Here is a 13593-nt window from a genome sequence, read left to right on the forward strand (position 1 = left end):
CACAAGATTATTTTCGAAATCACTATGCTCAACACATTTTTTGTGTCTTGTGTTCATGACACATTTCTATTGTCTTGTGCTCGAGACAGCCATGTGTTCCATAACTGTCACGTGCGCACTTATTTAATTATAATGTTCATGACATTATTTGAGTGCTTGCGCTCGTGACAGTCAGGGGTTCCACAACTGTCACTTGCTCACTTCCTTAATAACAATGTCCATAACATCGTTTGAGTGCTTGTGCTCGTGTCAGTCAGGTGTTCCACAACTGTCACATGCTCACTTCCTTAATTACAATGTTCATGACATTGTTTATGCCTTGTGCTCATAGCACTATTCACATGCTCATGGCATTACATACGTCATGTGGTATTGACATTACTTATATGCCCGCGACATTATCTCCGTGTACACGACAAAGACCCACGTCTCGTGTCTACGACACGCACACGCTACTTTTTCAACGCTCATGACATATTGTCTATGTCTCGTGCTCGCGGCACAATTAAATCTCGTGCTCGTGACACGTCCAAGTCTCGTGCTCTTGGCACAATTAAATCTCGTGCTCGTGGCACGATCAAGCATCGTGCTCTTGGCACAATTAAATCTCATGCTCGTGACACGCTTGAGTCTCGTGCTCGTGGCACAATTAAATCTCGTGCTCGTGGCACGATCAAATCTCGTGCTCGTGACACGTCCAAGTCTCGTGCTCGTGACACGTTCAAGTCTCTTGCTCATGACATGCTCAAGTCTCATGCTCGTGATACGTTCAAGTCTCGTGCTCGTGACACGTTCAAGTCTCGTGCTCTTGGCACAATTAAATCTCATGCTCGTGGCACGTTCAAGCATCGTGCTCTTGGCACAATTAAATCTCATGCTCGTGACACACTTGAGTCTCGTGCTCGTGGCACAATTAAATCTCGTGCTCGTGGCACGATCAAATCTCGTGCTCGTGACACGTCCAAGTCTCGTGCTCGTGACACGTTCAAGTCTCTTGCTCATGACATGCTCAAGTCTCATGCTCGTGATACGTTCAAGTCTCGTGCTCGTGACACGTTCAAGTCTCGTGCTCTTGGCACAATTAAATCTCATGCTCGTGGCACGTTCAAGCATCGTGCTCTTGGCACAATTAAATCTCATGCTCGTGACACACTTGAGTCTCGTGTTTGTGGCACAATTACATCTCGTGCTCGTGACACGCTTGAGTTTCGTGTTCATGACACATTCTATGCCTTGTGCACGTGATATATTTTATGTCATAGTAACCTATTCACAACAAGACTTGCTTTGTAGAATGAAAATCTAACTTTATTGAAAACGTTGTCCATAACATGGGACGTGCAGTGTTAATCTTTAGGAAAATTAGAAAACACCAAAAACAAATAATTAAAAACCAAGAAACCAAAGCACTAAAAGTAGTATTTATTCAGGTGCAGGGCATTCCAGCTATTAGGAAGATTTTTTCTTTTATTGTTTTGCAGCTTATAGGCTCCTGACCCACGAACTTCAATGACTTTGTAAGGACCATCCCAAGTGGGACCGAGTTTCCCAGCTCCTTGTTCCATTGTATTTTGAAAAGTGCGTCGCAAGACCCAGTCTCCTCTCGGAATGTCCGCGTCCTATAATTTTTGTTGTAGCTTCTAGCCGCTTCCTGTTGATAACACATAATTTTGATTTTCGCTGCTTCTCGTTTCTCATCTAGTGGATCGAGATCGAGACCCATCAACTCGTCTTTTTTCTGCAAGTTAGGGTGCTCGGTTCGTGCCGTAGTCACGCCTACCTCACATGGGATTACTGTTTCCATCCCATATACTAGAGCAAATGGTGTTTTGTAAGTTGATGACTTAGTGATGCGATAACTATCACGTGATGGTGAAGATTCAAAGCAGCTGGCGTTTGGTCGAAGGAAGTCGATAAGCCTCTTTTGTATGTCGGCTGCTAGTTTTGAACTCATGTTCACCCGCTTGTCAGTATCGTATTCGAGTAATGGCATCTCATCCCACTGTTCCCCCTCTGATTCTTCCCTGTGAGGTACCAGCGGTAGCCTCTGTGATTGCTATAACTGTTGACCCTTACCTTTTGAGGTAGTTTGATAGCATGAACGTGAACTTTCTTGTTCTCCTACTATCTCTTTCACTCCCCATGGGGTGGGAAATTTGATAGTCTGATGTAGAGTCGATGGGATAGCTCCCATGTCGTGAATCCAAGGGCGTCCAATAATAGCGTTATAAGTCGAAGCACAATCTACTACTAAAAATTTAGTGTGTTTGTTAACTCCCTCTGCATACACTGGAAGCGTCACTTTGCCAATGCTATGCTTGACCTCACCGCTGAACCCAACTAATGGAATAGATTTTTGTGTCAGTCCTCCTTCGTCGAGACCCAACTCCTTATATGCTTGCATATAAAGGATGTTAGTTGAGCTTCCTTTGTCGATTAATATCATTTTCATCAAACAGTTAGCCGCCACAGTCAGTTGTATGACTAAAGCATCGTGATGCAGCGTTGGTACACTGCTCTCATCAGTCGTAAAAGTTATGGTGTATGATGGTGTATCGCCTTTCGTAGCGTGTCCTCTGCTTTGAGAGTTCTTGACAGCTCTGGTGTTTCTTTTCGCAGCTGAGTGAGTTATACCACTTATCTCTGATCCTCCAGATATAACATTGATGACTCGATCATGTTTTGGAGGCAAAACTGGGGCGTTTGCAATTGCTATTTGCTTGTTGCTCTCACCATCCATGCGGTTGCGGGTTCTATCTGACAAGTATTCCCTTATGTGACCTTTGTTAAGCAGCTCATTCACTTCCATCTTCAGTGAGATGCAATCTTCTGTTTTGTGGCCATGATCGCTGTGGAACTCACACCACTTCAAGGTGTCACGCCTATTGTCAAGCGCCTTCATCTTTGGAGGCCATCTCACGGTTCCACCCATCTCTTTCAATACACCGACTAAATGTGTATGAGAGATCGAGAGGTTACTAATATCTGGCCATGTTGTCGATTTAGGCCTCCTGTCGTTAGCTTCGCTCAATGATCGATGTGTGTTCCTTCTTTCACTCATGGTGTTTTCGTCCTTAGGTCTTTGGTAAGGCTTGTCGTCCCTACTCGACCTTTTGTTTCTCACCACACGAGAATCAGATTGTGGTGAACGTCGCTGGCGATAAGCCGAGTCTTCCTCCCACTTTATCTGCGCCCATGCGCGTGAAAGTACGTCTTCCATCGTTCTGCACTGATACTTCGTAAGCTCCTTGTATAAGTCACCGTCTGGAAGCAAGCCTCTTTTAAATGCGGATATGGCAGTTGACGTGTTGCAACTGGGTATCGATACTTTTTCCTTGTTGAAGCGTCCCACATAGGCACACAACGACTTGTCTCTCTTTTGTCGTACCTCGTAAAGGCATCCGCTGTCTTCTCCAGGTTCCTGCTGCTTGTGAATTGCTCAACGAAAAGATCTGTCAACGATGCAAACAAGTTGATCGAGTCGTTTGGCAGGTTGATAAACCACTGAAGTGCTGCGCCCGTTAGGCTTGAGCCAAAAATCTTGCACATAGTAGCTTCCCTGCACTCTTTTTGGATGGCTGTCGTGAACATTCGTTGCTTGTATTGTGCTATGTGGTCATCCGGGTCGGCTGTTCCATCATACATCTTCATTGTTGGTAACGTGAATTTTCTTGGCATCTCCGTGAGTGCAATTTCATCAGAAAAAGGTGTACCGGCATACGAGTGCAAGTTGCTTTTTCGAATTGGTGGAGCCACTCCTGGCAGTTGTCCGATCTTGGCTTCTACTGCACCCAAACGCTTCGTAAGCATAGCTTCCAAGTAGGCGGCTTCGGCTGACATGGTGTGTGGTTCATGTTCGACTCCTGTAACGTGCGGTGCGTTAACGGTTCGTTGTTGATCCGTGTTGTCTTCTCGAACAAGGTTCTCGCGGGTTTGTCTTATATTAGGATTTTCTCCATTATACTTCTCCCATGGAGTCTCTAGTCCTCCGTCTTCAGTCGCGGTCGTTGTTCGAGTAGCTGCAGGAGTTGAGTTAAGGTCTTGCATCCAATTTACTTGTACGCCACGAAATCTTGAGCTTGCTTCAGTAAACATTCTTCCTGCTGTCATCAGCGAGACGTTCTCCTCCCGTAGCCTAGCGTTATCAGCCTTGATCTGCGTCAGCTTCTGAACCGTCTCGTTCATCTTGGCAGTCAGGACTTCCAGCTGGGTGGCAACAGTCGCTTCAACATTGGCCGCGTCACTTCCTTTTCCCGTCATCTCACGTAGATTACTTTCCCCTCTCTCTAGCGCCAATTGTTTAGGCAAAATTAATCGATTCGTTTAAAGACTACGGAAACAAGAAACAGATGTTGAATAGTTGTTTTTATTGATCAAAGTCTCGAGCTCAAGTACANTGGCAGTTGTCCGATCTTGGCTTCTACTGCACCCAAACGCTTCGTAAGCATAGCTTCCAAGTAGGCGGCTTCGGCTGACATGGTGTGTGGTTCATGTTCGACTCCTGTAACGTGCGGTGCGTTAACGGTTCGTTGTTGATCCGTGTTGTCTTCTCGAACAAGGTTCTCGCGGGTTTGTCTTATATTAGGATTTTCTCCATTATACTTCTCCCATGGAGTCTCTAGTCCTCCGTCTTCAGTCGCGGTCGTTGTTCGAGTAGCTGCAGGAGTTGAGTTAAGGTCTTGCATCCAATTTACTTGTACGCCACGAAATCTTGAGCTTGCTTCAGTAAACATTCTTCCTGCTGTCATCAGCGAGACGTTCTCCTCCCGTAGCCTAGCGTTATCAGCCTTGATCTGCGTCAGCTTCTGAACCGTCTCGTTCATCTTGGCAGTCAGGACTTCCAGCTGGGTGGCAACAGTCGCTTCAACATTGGCCGCGTCACTTCCTTTTCCCGTCATCTCACGTAGATTACTTTCCCCTCTCTCTAGCGCCAATTGTTTAGGCAAAATTAATCGATTCGTTTAAAGACTACGGAAACAAGAAACAGATGTTGAATAGTTGTTTTTATTGATCAAAGTCTCGAGCTCAAGTACAAGAATTCAAGGCACAGCGAATCAATCTATAAACCCTAGATGCATTCTAGAGTTGAGTCGTGTGTCTTGTGTTTTAGGTCTCTTGCTTTGCTCTCGATCCTCCCTCTCGTGGAGGCTGCTCTCCTTTTATATAGAGATCCCTTTACCATAATCCCTTAGGATTTGTCTTGGGCTTGCCGACTCTATCTATGATAGGGTCGGTCACGGGACTCTTGGCCCATTAGTAAAGTCGGTCGTTAGACTCTTGGTCCCTTAACAGATCTAGTCGCATGACTTTCGGTCCATCGACGAAGTTAGTCGCAAGATTCTCGGTCCATCGACGAAGTTAGTCGCGAGATTCTCGGTCTCGTGACAGAGTCAGTCACGAGATTCTTGGTCTCTTGACAGAGTGTGTCACGAGATTCTCGGTCTCTTGACAGAGTGAGTCACGAGATTCTCGGTTCATAAAACCAATCAAGAAGATTTCCCTTTTATAAGATAAACTCTTACTTACGCTGACTTTATCCAGCAAAATATGCATTGACTAAATAAATTATATTTATTTATTTATGATGATAAAATTATGCCCAACAACTATATAATCCATCTAACTCTTGAAAAAAAACTTTAGGTATTTTCATGAAATTTTTATATTAAAATTAACTAAAAGTTGTAAATTAGATTCATCATTCCAAAAATCTTTTCGTAAATCAAGAATTGGAGGAATATTTTTACTTTTAAAAGAATGAATGCCAGAGAATAATTTATAAACCTGTAAATACTGTTGATATTGAAATTTTATACTATTTTGTGTCATGAAAAAAAAATGAAGACAGTTCAAAAAGACAAATATATCTATATTTTAAAAAATACGAAAACTCTAATAAACACAACTCTATAATGAACAGTTGCAACTTTACAAAAAATACCGTTACAATGAACAATCACAACTTTTTGTAAAACATACAATTTAAATTTTTATAGATTTTTTTAAAAAAATTATCCAAAAGGTATGATTGAAAAAACACAACTTTTGGTGGCATTTATTTCAGATTAGGTTTAAATATATTGAAAAGTCAAATCCAAAAACTCACTATGTAATCCATCTAAATCTCGGAAAAACACTCTAGGTATTTTCATCAAACTTTTATATTTAAAATTAACTAAAAGATGTAAATTAGATTCATCATTCCAAAAATCTTTTGTTAAATCAAGAATTAAAAGAATTTCTTGACTTTTAAAAGAATGAATGCTAGAAAATAATTTAGAAAAATGTATAAACCGTTGTTATTGAAATTTTAGTTGATTTTGTGTCATGACAAAAAAATGAAAACAGTTTAAACAGACAAATATATATAGATTTCAAAAGATACGAATGTTCCAAACAACACAACTTTACAATGAACAGTTGTAACTTTTCATAAATAACTGTTTTAACAATCCATCATGACTTTTCAGAAAATATCCAAAAGGTACGATTGAAAAACACAACCGTTGGTCGCATTTATTCGGATTGTTATTATTATATAGATTAAACTGGGATTACTTATTTCTCTCTTCTTCCTCATCCTCGCTCTAATCATCGTCGTCTCCTCTCCTTCAACAGTGAAGCCATACAAATCCTGGAACTTGACGACGATGTTGGCTCGTCTGGCGTGGATGCTCGGACAGAGAATCAAAATCTGAGATTGGACTTCCATTGTCAAATCACGTCTGCTTTGGATCCCAGACATTCTCCGACAAATTTGATTCCTTTTTTTTTTTGGTCTCAATTCTATCAGCTCCTTCATTGTGTTCTTCTCCCCATCTTCAATTTCTTCTTCCTCTTCTCCTTCTTCTTATTCATCCTCCTCTTTCTAATCTGGGACTATAGGGAACCGAATCGAGCTCTCCATCAGGTCGTGCTCTCTAGCAGGTCGTCGTCATCATCATCGCCGGCAACTCTATCGTGGAGAGAGGAGCCGTAATTAGACCTAACATCACACGATCTGCGTCTTGGCTGGCCGAAAACAGAGGTGGATGAGGATGCATTACGGACGGAGTAAGAGCTAGCACGGCGGAGCTCAGGGACTGATCGGAGGAAGAGAGAGAAATAAGTAGATAACCGGTATTAATTTCCAATTTGATATGGTGATATATCATTGTTTTAGCCACGATATAAATCTTATCTATAGAGTTTTTTGGGTGTTTTTAGAGTCTTTTTGTGTCTTTATAGGATTTAGCATGGATGGGAGCATAATGGAGCTAAATAGGAGGATTTGGAGCACATTCAAGCATTGAGGCTAAGCTGTGAAGTTGGGAGACGAGTACAGAGACTTGCATCGGTCGATGCAAGTGATGGTGTCGATCAATGTATCATCTAGCAGAAGAATCGGAAGTTTTCTCAACAAGTTTTGAAGATTTACAAATTGCCCCAAAGTTTTTCATATTTGTATCATTAGTCCCTGGATGTGTTTAGGAATATAAATAGGATTTTTGGGTCTTTGTTTAGACCTAAGCTTTATTTTTCCCTGTAACTTTTGAGAGAAAACTCTGAGAGATTTTTAGAAAGCTTTTGGAGAGAAGAATCAAGACTCCTTGAGAGAAGATTCAGAACTCCTTTTCTTCTTCTTTTAAATCTCTTAATGCTATTTATTTTATTCATGATTTGTGTTCTTACAATTATGTCTGAGTAGATCTGCTTGTTAGGTTTAGAGTTTCTCATTAGGGATTTCATGGATTATTAGATCTGTTTATTTTGGATTCACTATCTTTCTTGTTCTTCACCATAGGTTGTTTTTAATGCTAGATCTTTGATTAGTCATCTGGATTTAGATCTTAGGATTATTGATTGATATGATAATATAATTGATTTTTCTGACAAAAACCTTTGGTGAACAAAATTACTTTTTGCAAAGAGATTTGAATTAGTAATTTTGTGAACTTATCTAAACTTGATTTTATTGCTGATTTGTAACCTATAATTTTACAAAGAGATTTGGATTTTCTGGTTTTAAATTTAGATAATATCTGCAATGAGAACTGATTTATTTTACAATTGTGTTTAGAGTTCAAGAACGGTGCTTAATTGTTGAATCCTGCTTGTTTAATTAATTGATCTGATTTTCCATGATTTCCTGAGAATTTTCCTAGGCCTAGCGTTTATTACTATTGATTTACAACTCTTTTATTTTATGTTTAATCTTGCAATTTAATTACAATATTTTAGTTTAGCATAATTAAAAGATTATTAAATCTATTGTGTGAATCTGGAGTCTTTGTGGATTTGATTCCTAAGTATTACAATTGATCTCTTAATTTGAGAGAGTAGCTCTAGGGTAAATTTGAGCATATCATATGGTTAACAGAAAACTAAGAATTTTTCTATTTATAATTAATAAATAATTAGATAACCAGGGGAAAATTGGAATTTTGATTTTGTTCAAAAATCGTGGGTATGAAAATAACAACACTTGAAACAACCGACCTTTTTAAAAAAAAAAGAATAAATAATAAATAATAAATAATAAATAATAAATAAATTACAACTAGTGGTCCCATACCCACTAGCCACCTAACTACAATCACCAACAGCGGAAAAACCAATACCAATCAATATCCAAATAATATTCCATTAATAACCAATAATCATAATATCAACAATATCCAATAATCAAATAGCAAAAATCATAGAACCAGCAACCTAGCAATGTTCTAATGACTCAACTCTAGCAACCTAGCAAGCCAGACAACATCAAACCGAGTCCCTTGAACATCCTCCTCTTCATTGCCTGGATTCCACGATCACACTTTGCCTTTACCTGCACCAGAAACACATATTGCAATGCATGAGTATTTTATAAACACTCATTAAGGCAATCCTCCCATCTACTGGGCTATACACACAAGCAATAGAGTATCAATAACCAACACACAACAATCAACAAACGACAAATACAAACCAGGACTCAGCATCGACCGACGCCACACATGCATCGACCGATGCCAAATGGGGAAGCATCGATCGACACAGAAGCTGCATCGACCGATGCAAGTGTAACTTGCATCGACCGATGCCCAATCTGCATCGACCGACGCATGCTCGACGTAACACGAAAACCCTAGAGTTTACGCGCCGTCCTCGCACTTGCATCGACCGACGCAAGATATGCATCGATCGATGCAACATCGAGCACCGTGATTTCCCCGAAGCTTCTCGCCGGATCTTCGTTCCTACAACCACAAAACTCGATCCCAAGCCACAAGAAAGCTTCCTAACGTCCATAGTCACGATCTGACAAGTCTAACATCACACAACAAACAGATTAAAGAGTCCTCTAGCTTAGATAAGCCATGGTCATGCACTTACCTTTGCCACAGAAGAATCTGAACCTCTAGCAAGCAAGAACAAGCCTCTAGGAAGCTCCTACAACGATCCCAGCTACAGATCTCACCAACAAACGTCACCAACCTCCAAGAATCTCCCAAAAACGCTCAAGAACTCTCACAAAGCTTTTTCTCTCTTTCTATTTTTCAAAAACGGCCACCAACCACGAATGAGACAAAACTCGCATCTAAGGGTTTTCCTTAACCCCAAAACGCAGCGTTTGACTTAAGTCAAAACGCACAGAATTGAGCCAGCATCGACCGATGCTCCTACTGCATCGATCGATGCACATCGCAAACCGGAATTCCGGTTCACGGATGTTACAACACTTATTATTTTGGATTTTAAATAACATGTTTTTATTATTTGATGTATTTTTATTCCAATCCAAAACCATTGGGTATTAAACGTCCAAATAAAAATAACTTCAGTTTTTTTTTGCATTTTCCCAAATAAATAATAATAAAAATGTATTTATTTTTTCTCTTTCTTTTTTCCCATGATGACTGAAACATTCTTTTTCATCTATGTATAATTTATCACAAATACAATTCGATTCATTAAAATATACTTTTTATTTAATTTCTAATATTTTGAGATCTATTTTTCATAATTATTTTTGCATCAACAACCATTATAACCCATAATCAACTATGTCTTATCTTTATATTTTTTATTTGTTGAAAATATTGATCTATTCATTTTTATGAGTTTTTGTGTGTTTTCAAGAACATTTTTTAAAATAAAATTCATTATGTTACCACTTAAATTTATTCTTTGCACAATTTATTAATTATGTAAAACATACAATAAAAATAACAGCCATTATTAAAGTTTTTACAGCAAAAGTCTTTACAGTTTTTACAGCAAAAATCTTTACAGTTAAAGCATCAACAGCCACAAGTTACAGCCGTTACCAATGGAGTCTTTGATTAATGACTGTTATCTATAATATTTATTATCTTAAATATTGGTTTTCAAAGTTAGTAAATAAAAAGATAAAATATAATAAATCTTTTTGGTGAAATTGTGAGACTGGCCTGGGCAAATAAACCGAACCCGAGAAACCGACCCGACCCTGACCTGCAAAAACCCGACCCGACCCCGACCTGCTTCTGTATAAATAACCACTCGGTTTTTGTTTCCAAATACCCACGGGTATCGGGTATTACCCGAACCGAACCCGAGGAACCGACGATATATGTTTGAACCCGAGAACACATTTATTCATACATGATATCACATATATTGCCATATTTCCGTTTGCCTTAATCTCCTCTCCTTGAATCCTTGTGAATCTTCTTTACTTTGCATAAACATGTCGAAGTTGCCAATTTTTGTCCGATTTCAAGAATCTTTGGCTTTTATAAACCAAAACTCTCAAATTGGATCTCCAAAACCTAATTCCGCTGTTAGTCTCATCTTTGGGTTCTCCGTTCATAGCAGCTAGACATGCTTTTGCGAGACATGTTTTTCTTTGTTGGGATGTTTAAGTTTCGTTTGCTTTGTTGGGATGTTTAAGATTTTAAGACATGCTTTTCTTTGTTGGGATGCTTATTTTGCGAGACATGGTATGTGTTTGAATTGTTTTGCGAGACATGATATGCTCAGTTTCATTTGTTTAAGATTTCATGTTATGCAGTTTCATTTGTTTTTCGGGTTATTCGGGTTTTTTGGGTACATTTCAGGTTTTTGTGGGTACTTTGGATATGTTTGAGTAGGTACTATCCATAACCGAATATATTTTGGATACATTACAGGTTTTTTAAAGTCATTACCCAAATAACCCAAACCCGAGAGGAACTGAACCTGACCCCGACCCGAAATTATATGAACACCTGCTCGGATCCTATATTCGTAAACCCGAAAAACCCGAACCCGAATTACCCGAACCTGACCCCGACCCGAACACCCAAATGCCCAGGCCTCAACTATGAATTTAATAAGTAATACGAACTTCCAAAATTTGTAAAAAACAAAACACTAAATTGGTAACAAAAATCGTAGTATCTGATTAACAAGAATTTTATGGTAATTTCTTTTGAATATTCTTAAAATAATCAAAGTCATTGATTATTGTTTGTATCTTTGAGTACTTGCCATGATTTTTTACTCTGGACCTAAATACTGTATATGGTATTCTCATAACTTTCGTTCTAGCATTGATAAATTTGATTTTGTGCGCCACTGGTTGACCAGTTGAAACACCTTAACAAACAAACAAACAAACATGACAAGTTGTAAAATCAGGGATTATAAAATAAACAATGTAGTTTGTTAAAAAGAAACAAAACCTGATGTCTGTCACGATCCGTCGATCCTTTATAACTTATAAAACAAAAATAAAACAAATTATAATTTGTAAAGACAGGAAACTTTCGAAGTGTTCCGGTGAGAAAATGACTTGACAAACACATTGCTCTTCACTTGAATGATTGCACCCAAACTCTTCAAATCCTTTAAGTTCAACCCTTCTGATTAACTTCACGCCTCCTATGTTGTAGTAGTAAATGTACAATGCAGGGCCGGTCTTAGGATTACTGAGGCCTAAAGCATTTTTATAAATGGTAATTTATATATTTATATTAACTGTATTCATCGGGTGTTTGGAGAATCGAACCTGCGACGTGATATATGTTCTCGTACAACATTACCATCTAAGCTAAGATTTTTTTTTGTTAATTAGCCAAAATTATTTGCATATATTATGTGGCCTAAAGCTGATGTTTTGGCTGCTTTAGGGGTGGGTCGGGCCTGGTACAATGGCTCATGCTTGGGAGGAAACTTTAGCGGACCTATAACGACCTCGTAGCTTTTGTTCACCCCTAAGATTTTTAACTCAATATTCCCGGACAAATGCAACAACAAAGGGTGGACAGTTAGTCCTTTCCTATACCAGTGGCGTTTTTTGTCAAAGTCATCTAGAATCCACAAATCAAAACTACCGGGAGGAGCACGTGGTAAGGGCCTAACCCCGGCAACCCTCCCATTGAAGTTGATCAATGATCCATGTTTTATGACTGGCCAATATATGTTGATAGAACCTATGCACTCACTTCTAACGTTAAAACGAAAAATAAAGAATCTCTTCTCTTGTCTTAGGGTAGTCGACACACCGTAATACACCATCCCACTGATGCATATTCCATTTGTTACAACTGTATAACGCGGGATTTTTCTACCTTTGATGCTTCTCCATGAAAGATTTCCTCCTCCAATTGTTAAAACCATGTGCTCTTGACAAGGTTGGCCATGCCAAGACGTGCTACACAATGCTTTGTATACATTACCAACAGGATCATATCCCATGAACATATATACGTGCTCTCTTCTACCACTAGAAGCTTTGATATCCGGCAATGTTATGACTTGTCTAGTGCTAGGGTTACATATCGTGAACCGACCTGGATCTGAAGGATGTGACAAACCGAACAATCCATGGATGGAAGAGCAATGAACAAGGTCCACAGGGAAACCGGACAGTGTCATTTCGAGATAGGTATGCAAAGAAGTATAACGAATAGAGTTCTGCCGGCAACCGCATATTGGCATTGGAAGATTGGTAACCAAAGAAGTAGTAGGTACTTCTTTGTGTGAAGTCGATAAGAGGATTACACGGTTCTCAGTAATACGAACAGCGACTAGAAACCGTGACCGAGTCTGGGACATTGAGCAGAACAAATCGATGAATACTTGGTTTTGGATGATGGATATCCATTCCTTGGATACACATTGGAACCTCTTAAGAGATTTAGCCGGCAATCTCTTCAGAATCTCAATCGTCAGATCAAGAGGGATATAAAGAGCTAAGTTGCTGATTGAGCCGCAAGATTAATCCTCACCTCTCATGTCACTCTCGTCTTACTTTTCATAAGAATTCCTTGAGTGTGATGAAACTCCACTCTCACTGTAAGAACATTCCCCAGCTAGTACTCCAGCCATTAGTCTCTTCTAAAACCAAAAATTGTCCTAACCTAACAAAAGCAGAGAACCAAAATGTGTATCACTTAACAATAGTAATAAGCCTGAAACTCAAAACTAGAAAGGACACAAATAAAGATATCCGGAAAAAACCAGATCGATTCCCCAGCAAAACGAAGCTATGATCTTTATAAATGCACTAATACTGTATCTTAAAATAACGTAATATTATAAGCAATTAGAAAACTCTTGTTGGAATAAATATTCATGATGTCTCTTTCTCTCTCCTTCATG

General features: G+C 39.3%; 2 protein-coding genes across 2 annotated transcripts; one reads left to right on the forward strand and one right to left on the reverse strand.

The window, feature by feature from the left end:
- On the forward strand, positions 484 to 1245 carry LOC104772836 (testis-specific H1 histone-like). Its single transcript, XM_010497399.1, has one exon. It carries the CDS (start codon positions 484 to 486, stop codon positions 1243 to 1245), a length of 762 nt encoding a protein of 253 aa, XP_010495701.1.
- LOC104772838 (F-box protein At1g30790-like) lies at positions 12061 to 13047 on the reverse strand. Its single transcript, XM_010497402.1, has one exon. The coding sequence runs from the start codon at positions 13045 to 13047 to the stop codon at positions 12061 to 12063; it is 987 nt and encodes a 328-aa protein (XP_010495704.1).

Source organism: Camelina sativa, chromosome 20 (genome assembly GCF_000633955.1).
Source record: "Camelina sativa cultivar DH55 chromosome 20, Cs, whole genome shotgun sequence".
Classification (NCBI taxonomy): Eukaryota; Viridiplantae; Streptophyta; class Magnoliopsida; order Brassicales; family Brassicaceae; genus Camelina; species Camelina sativa.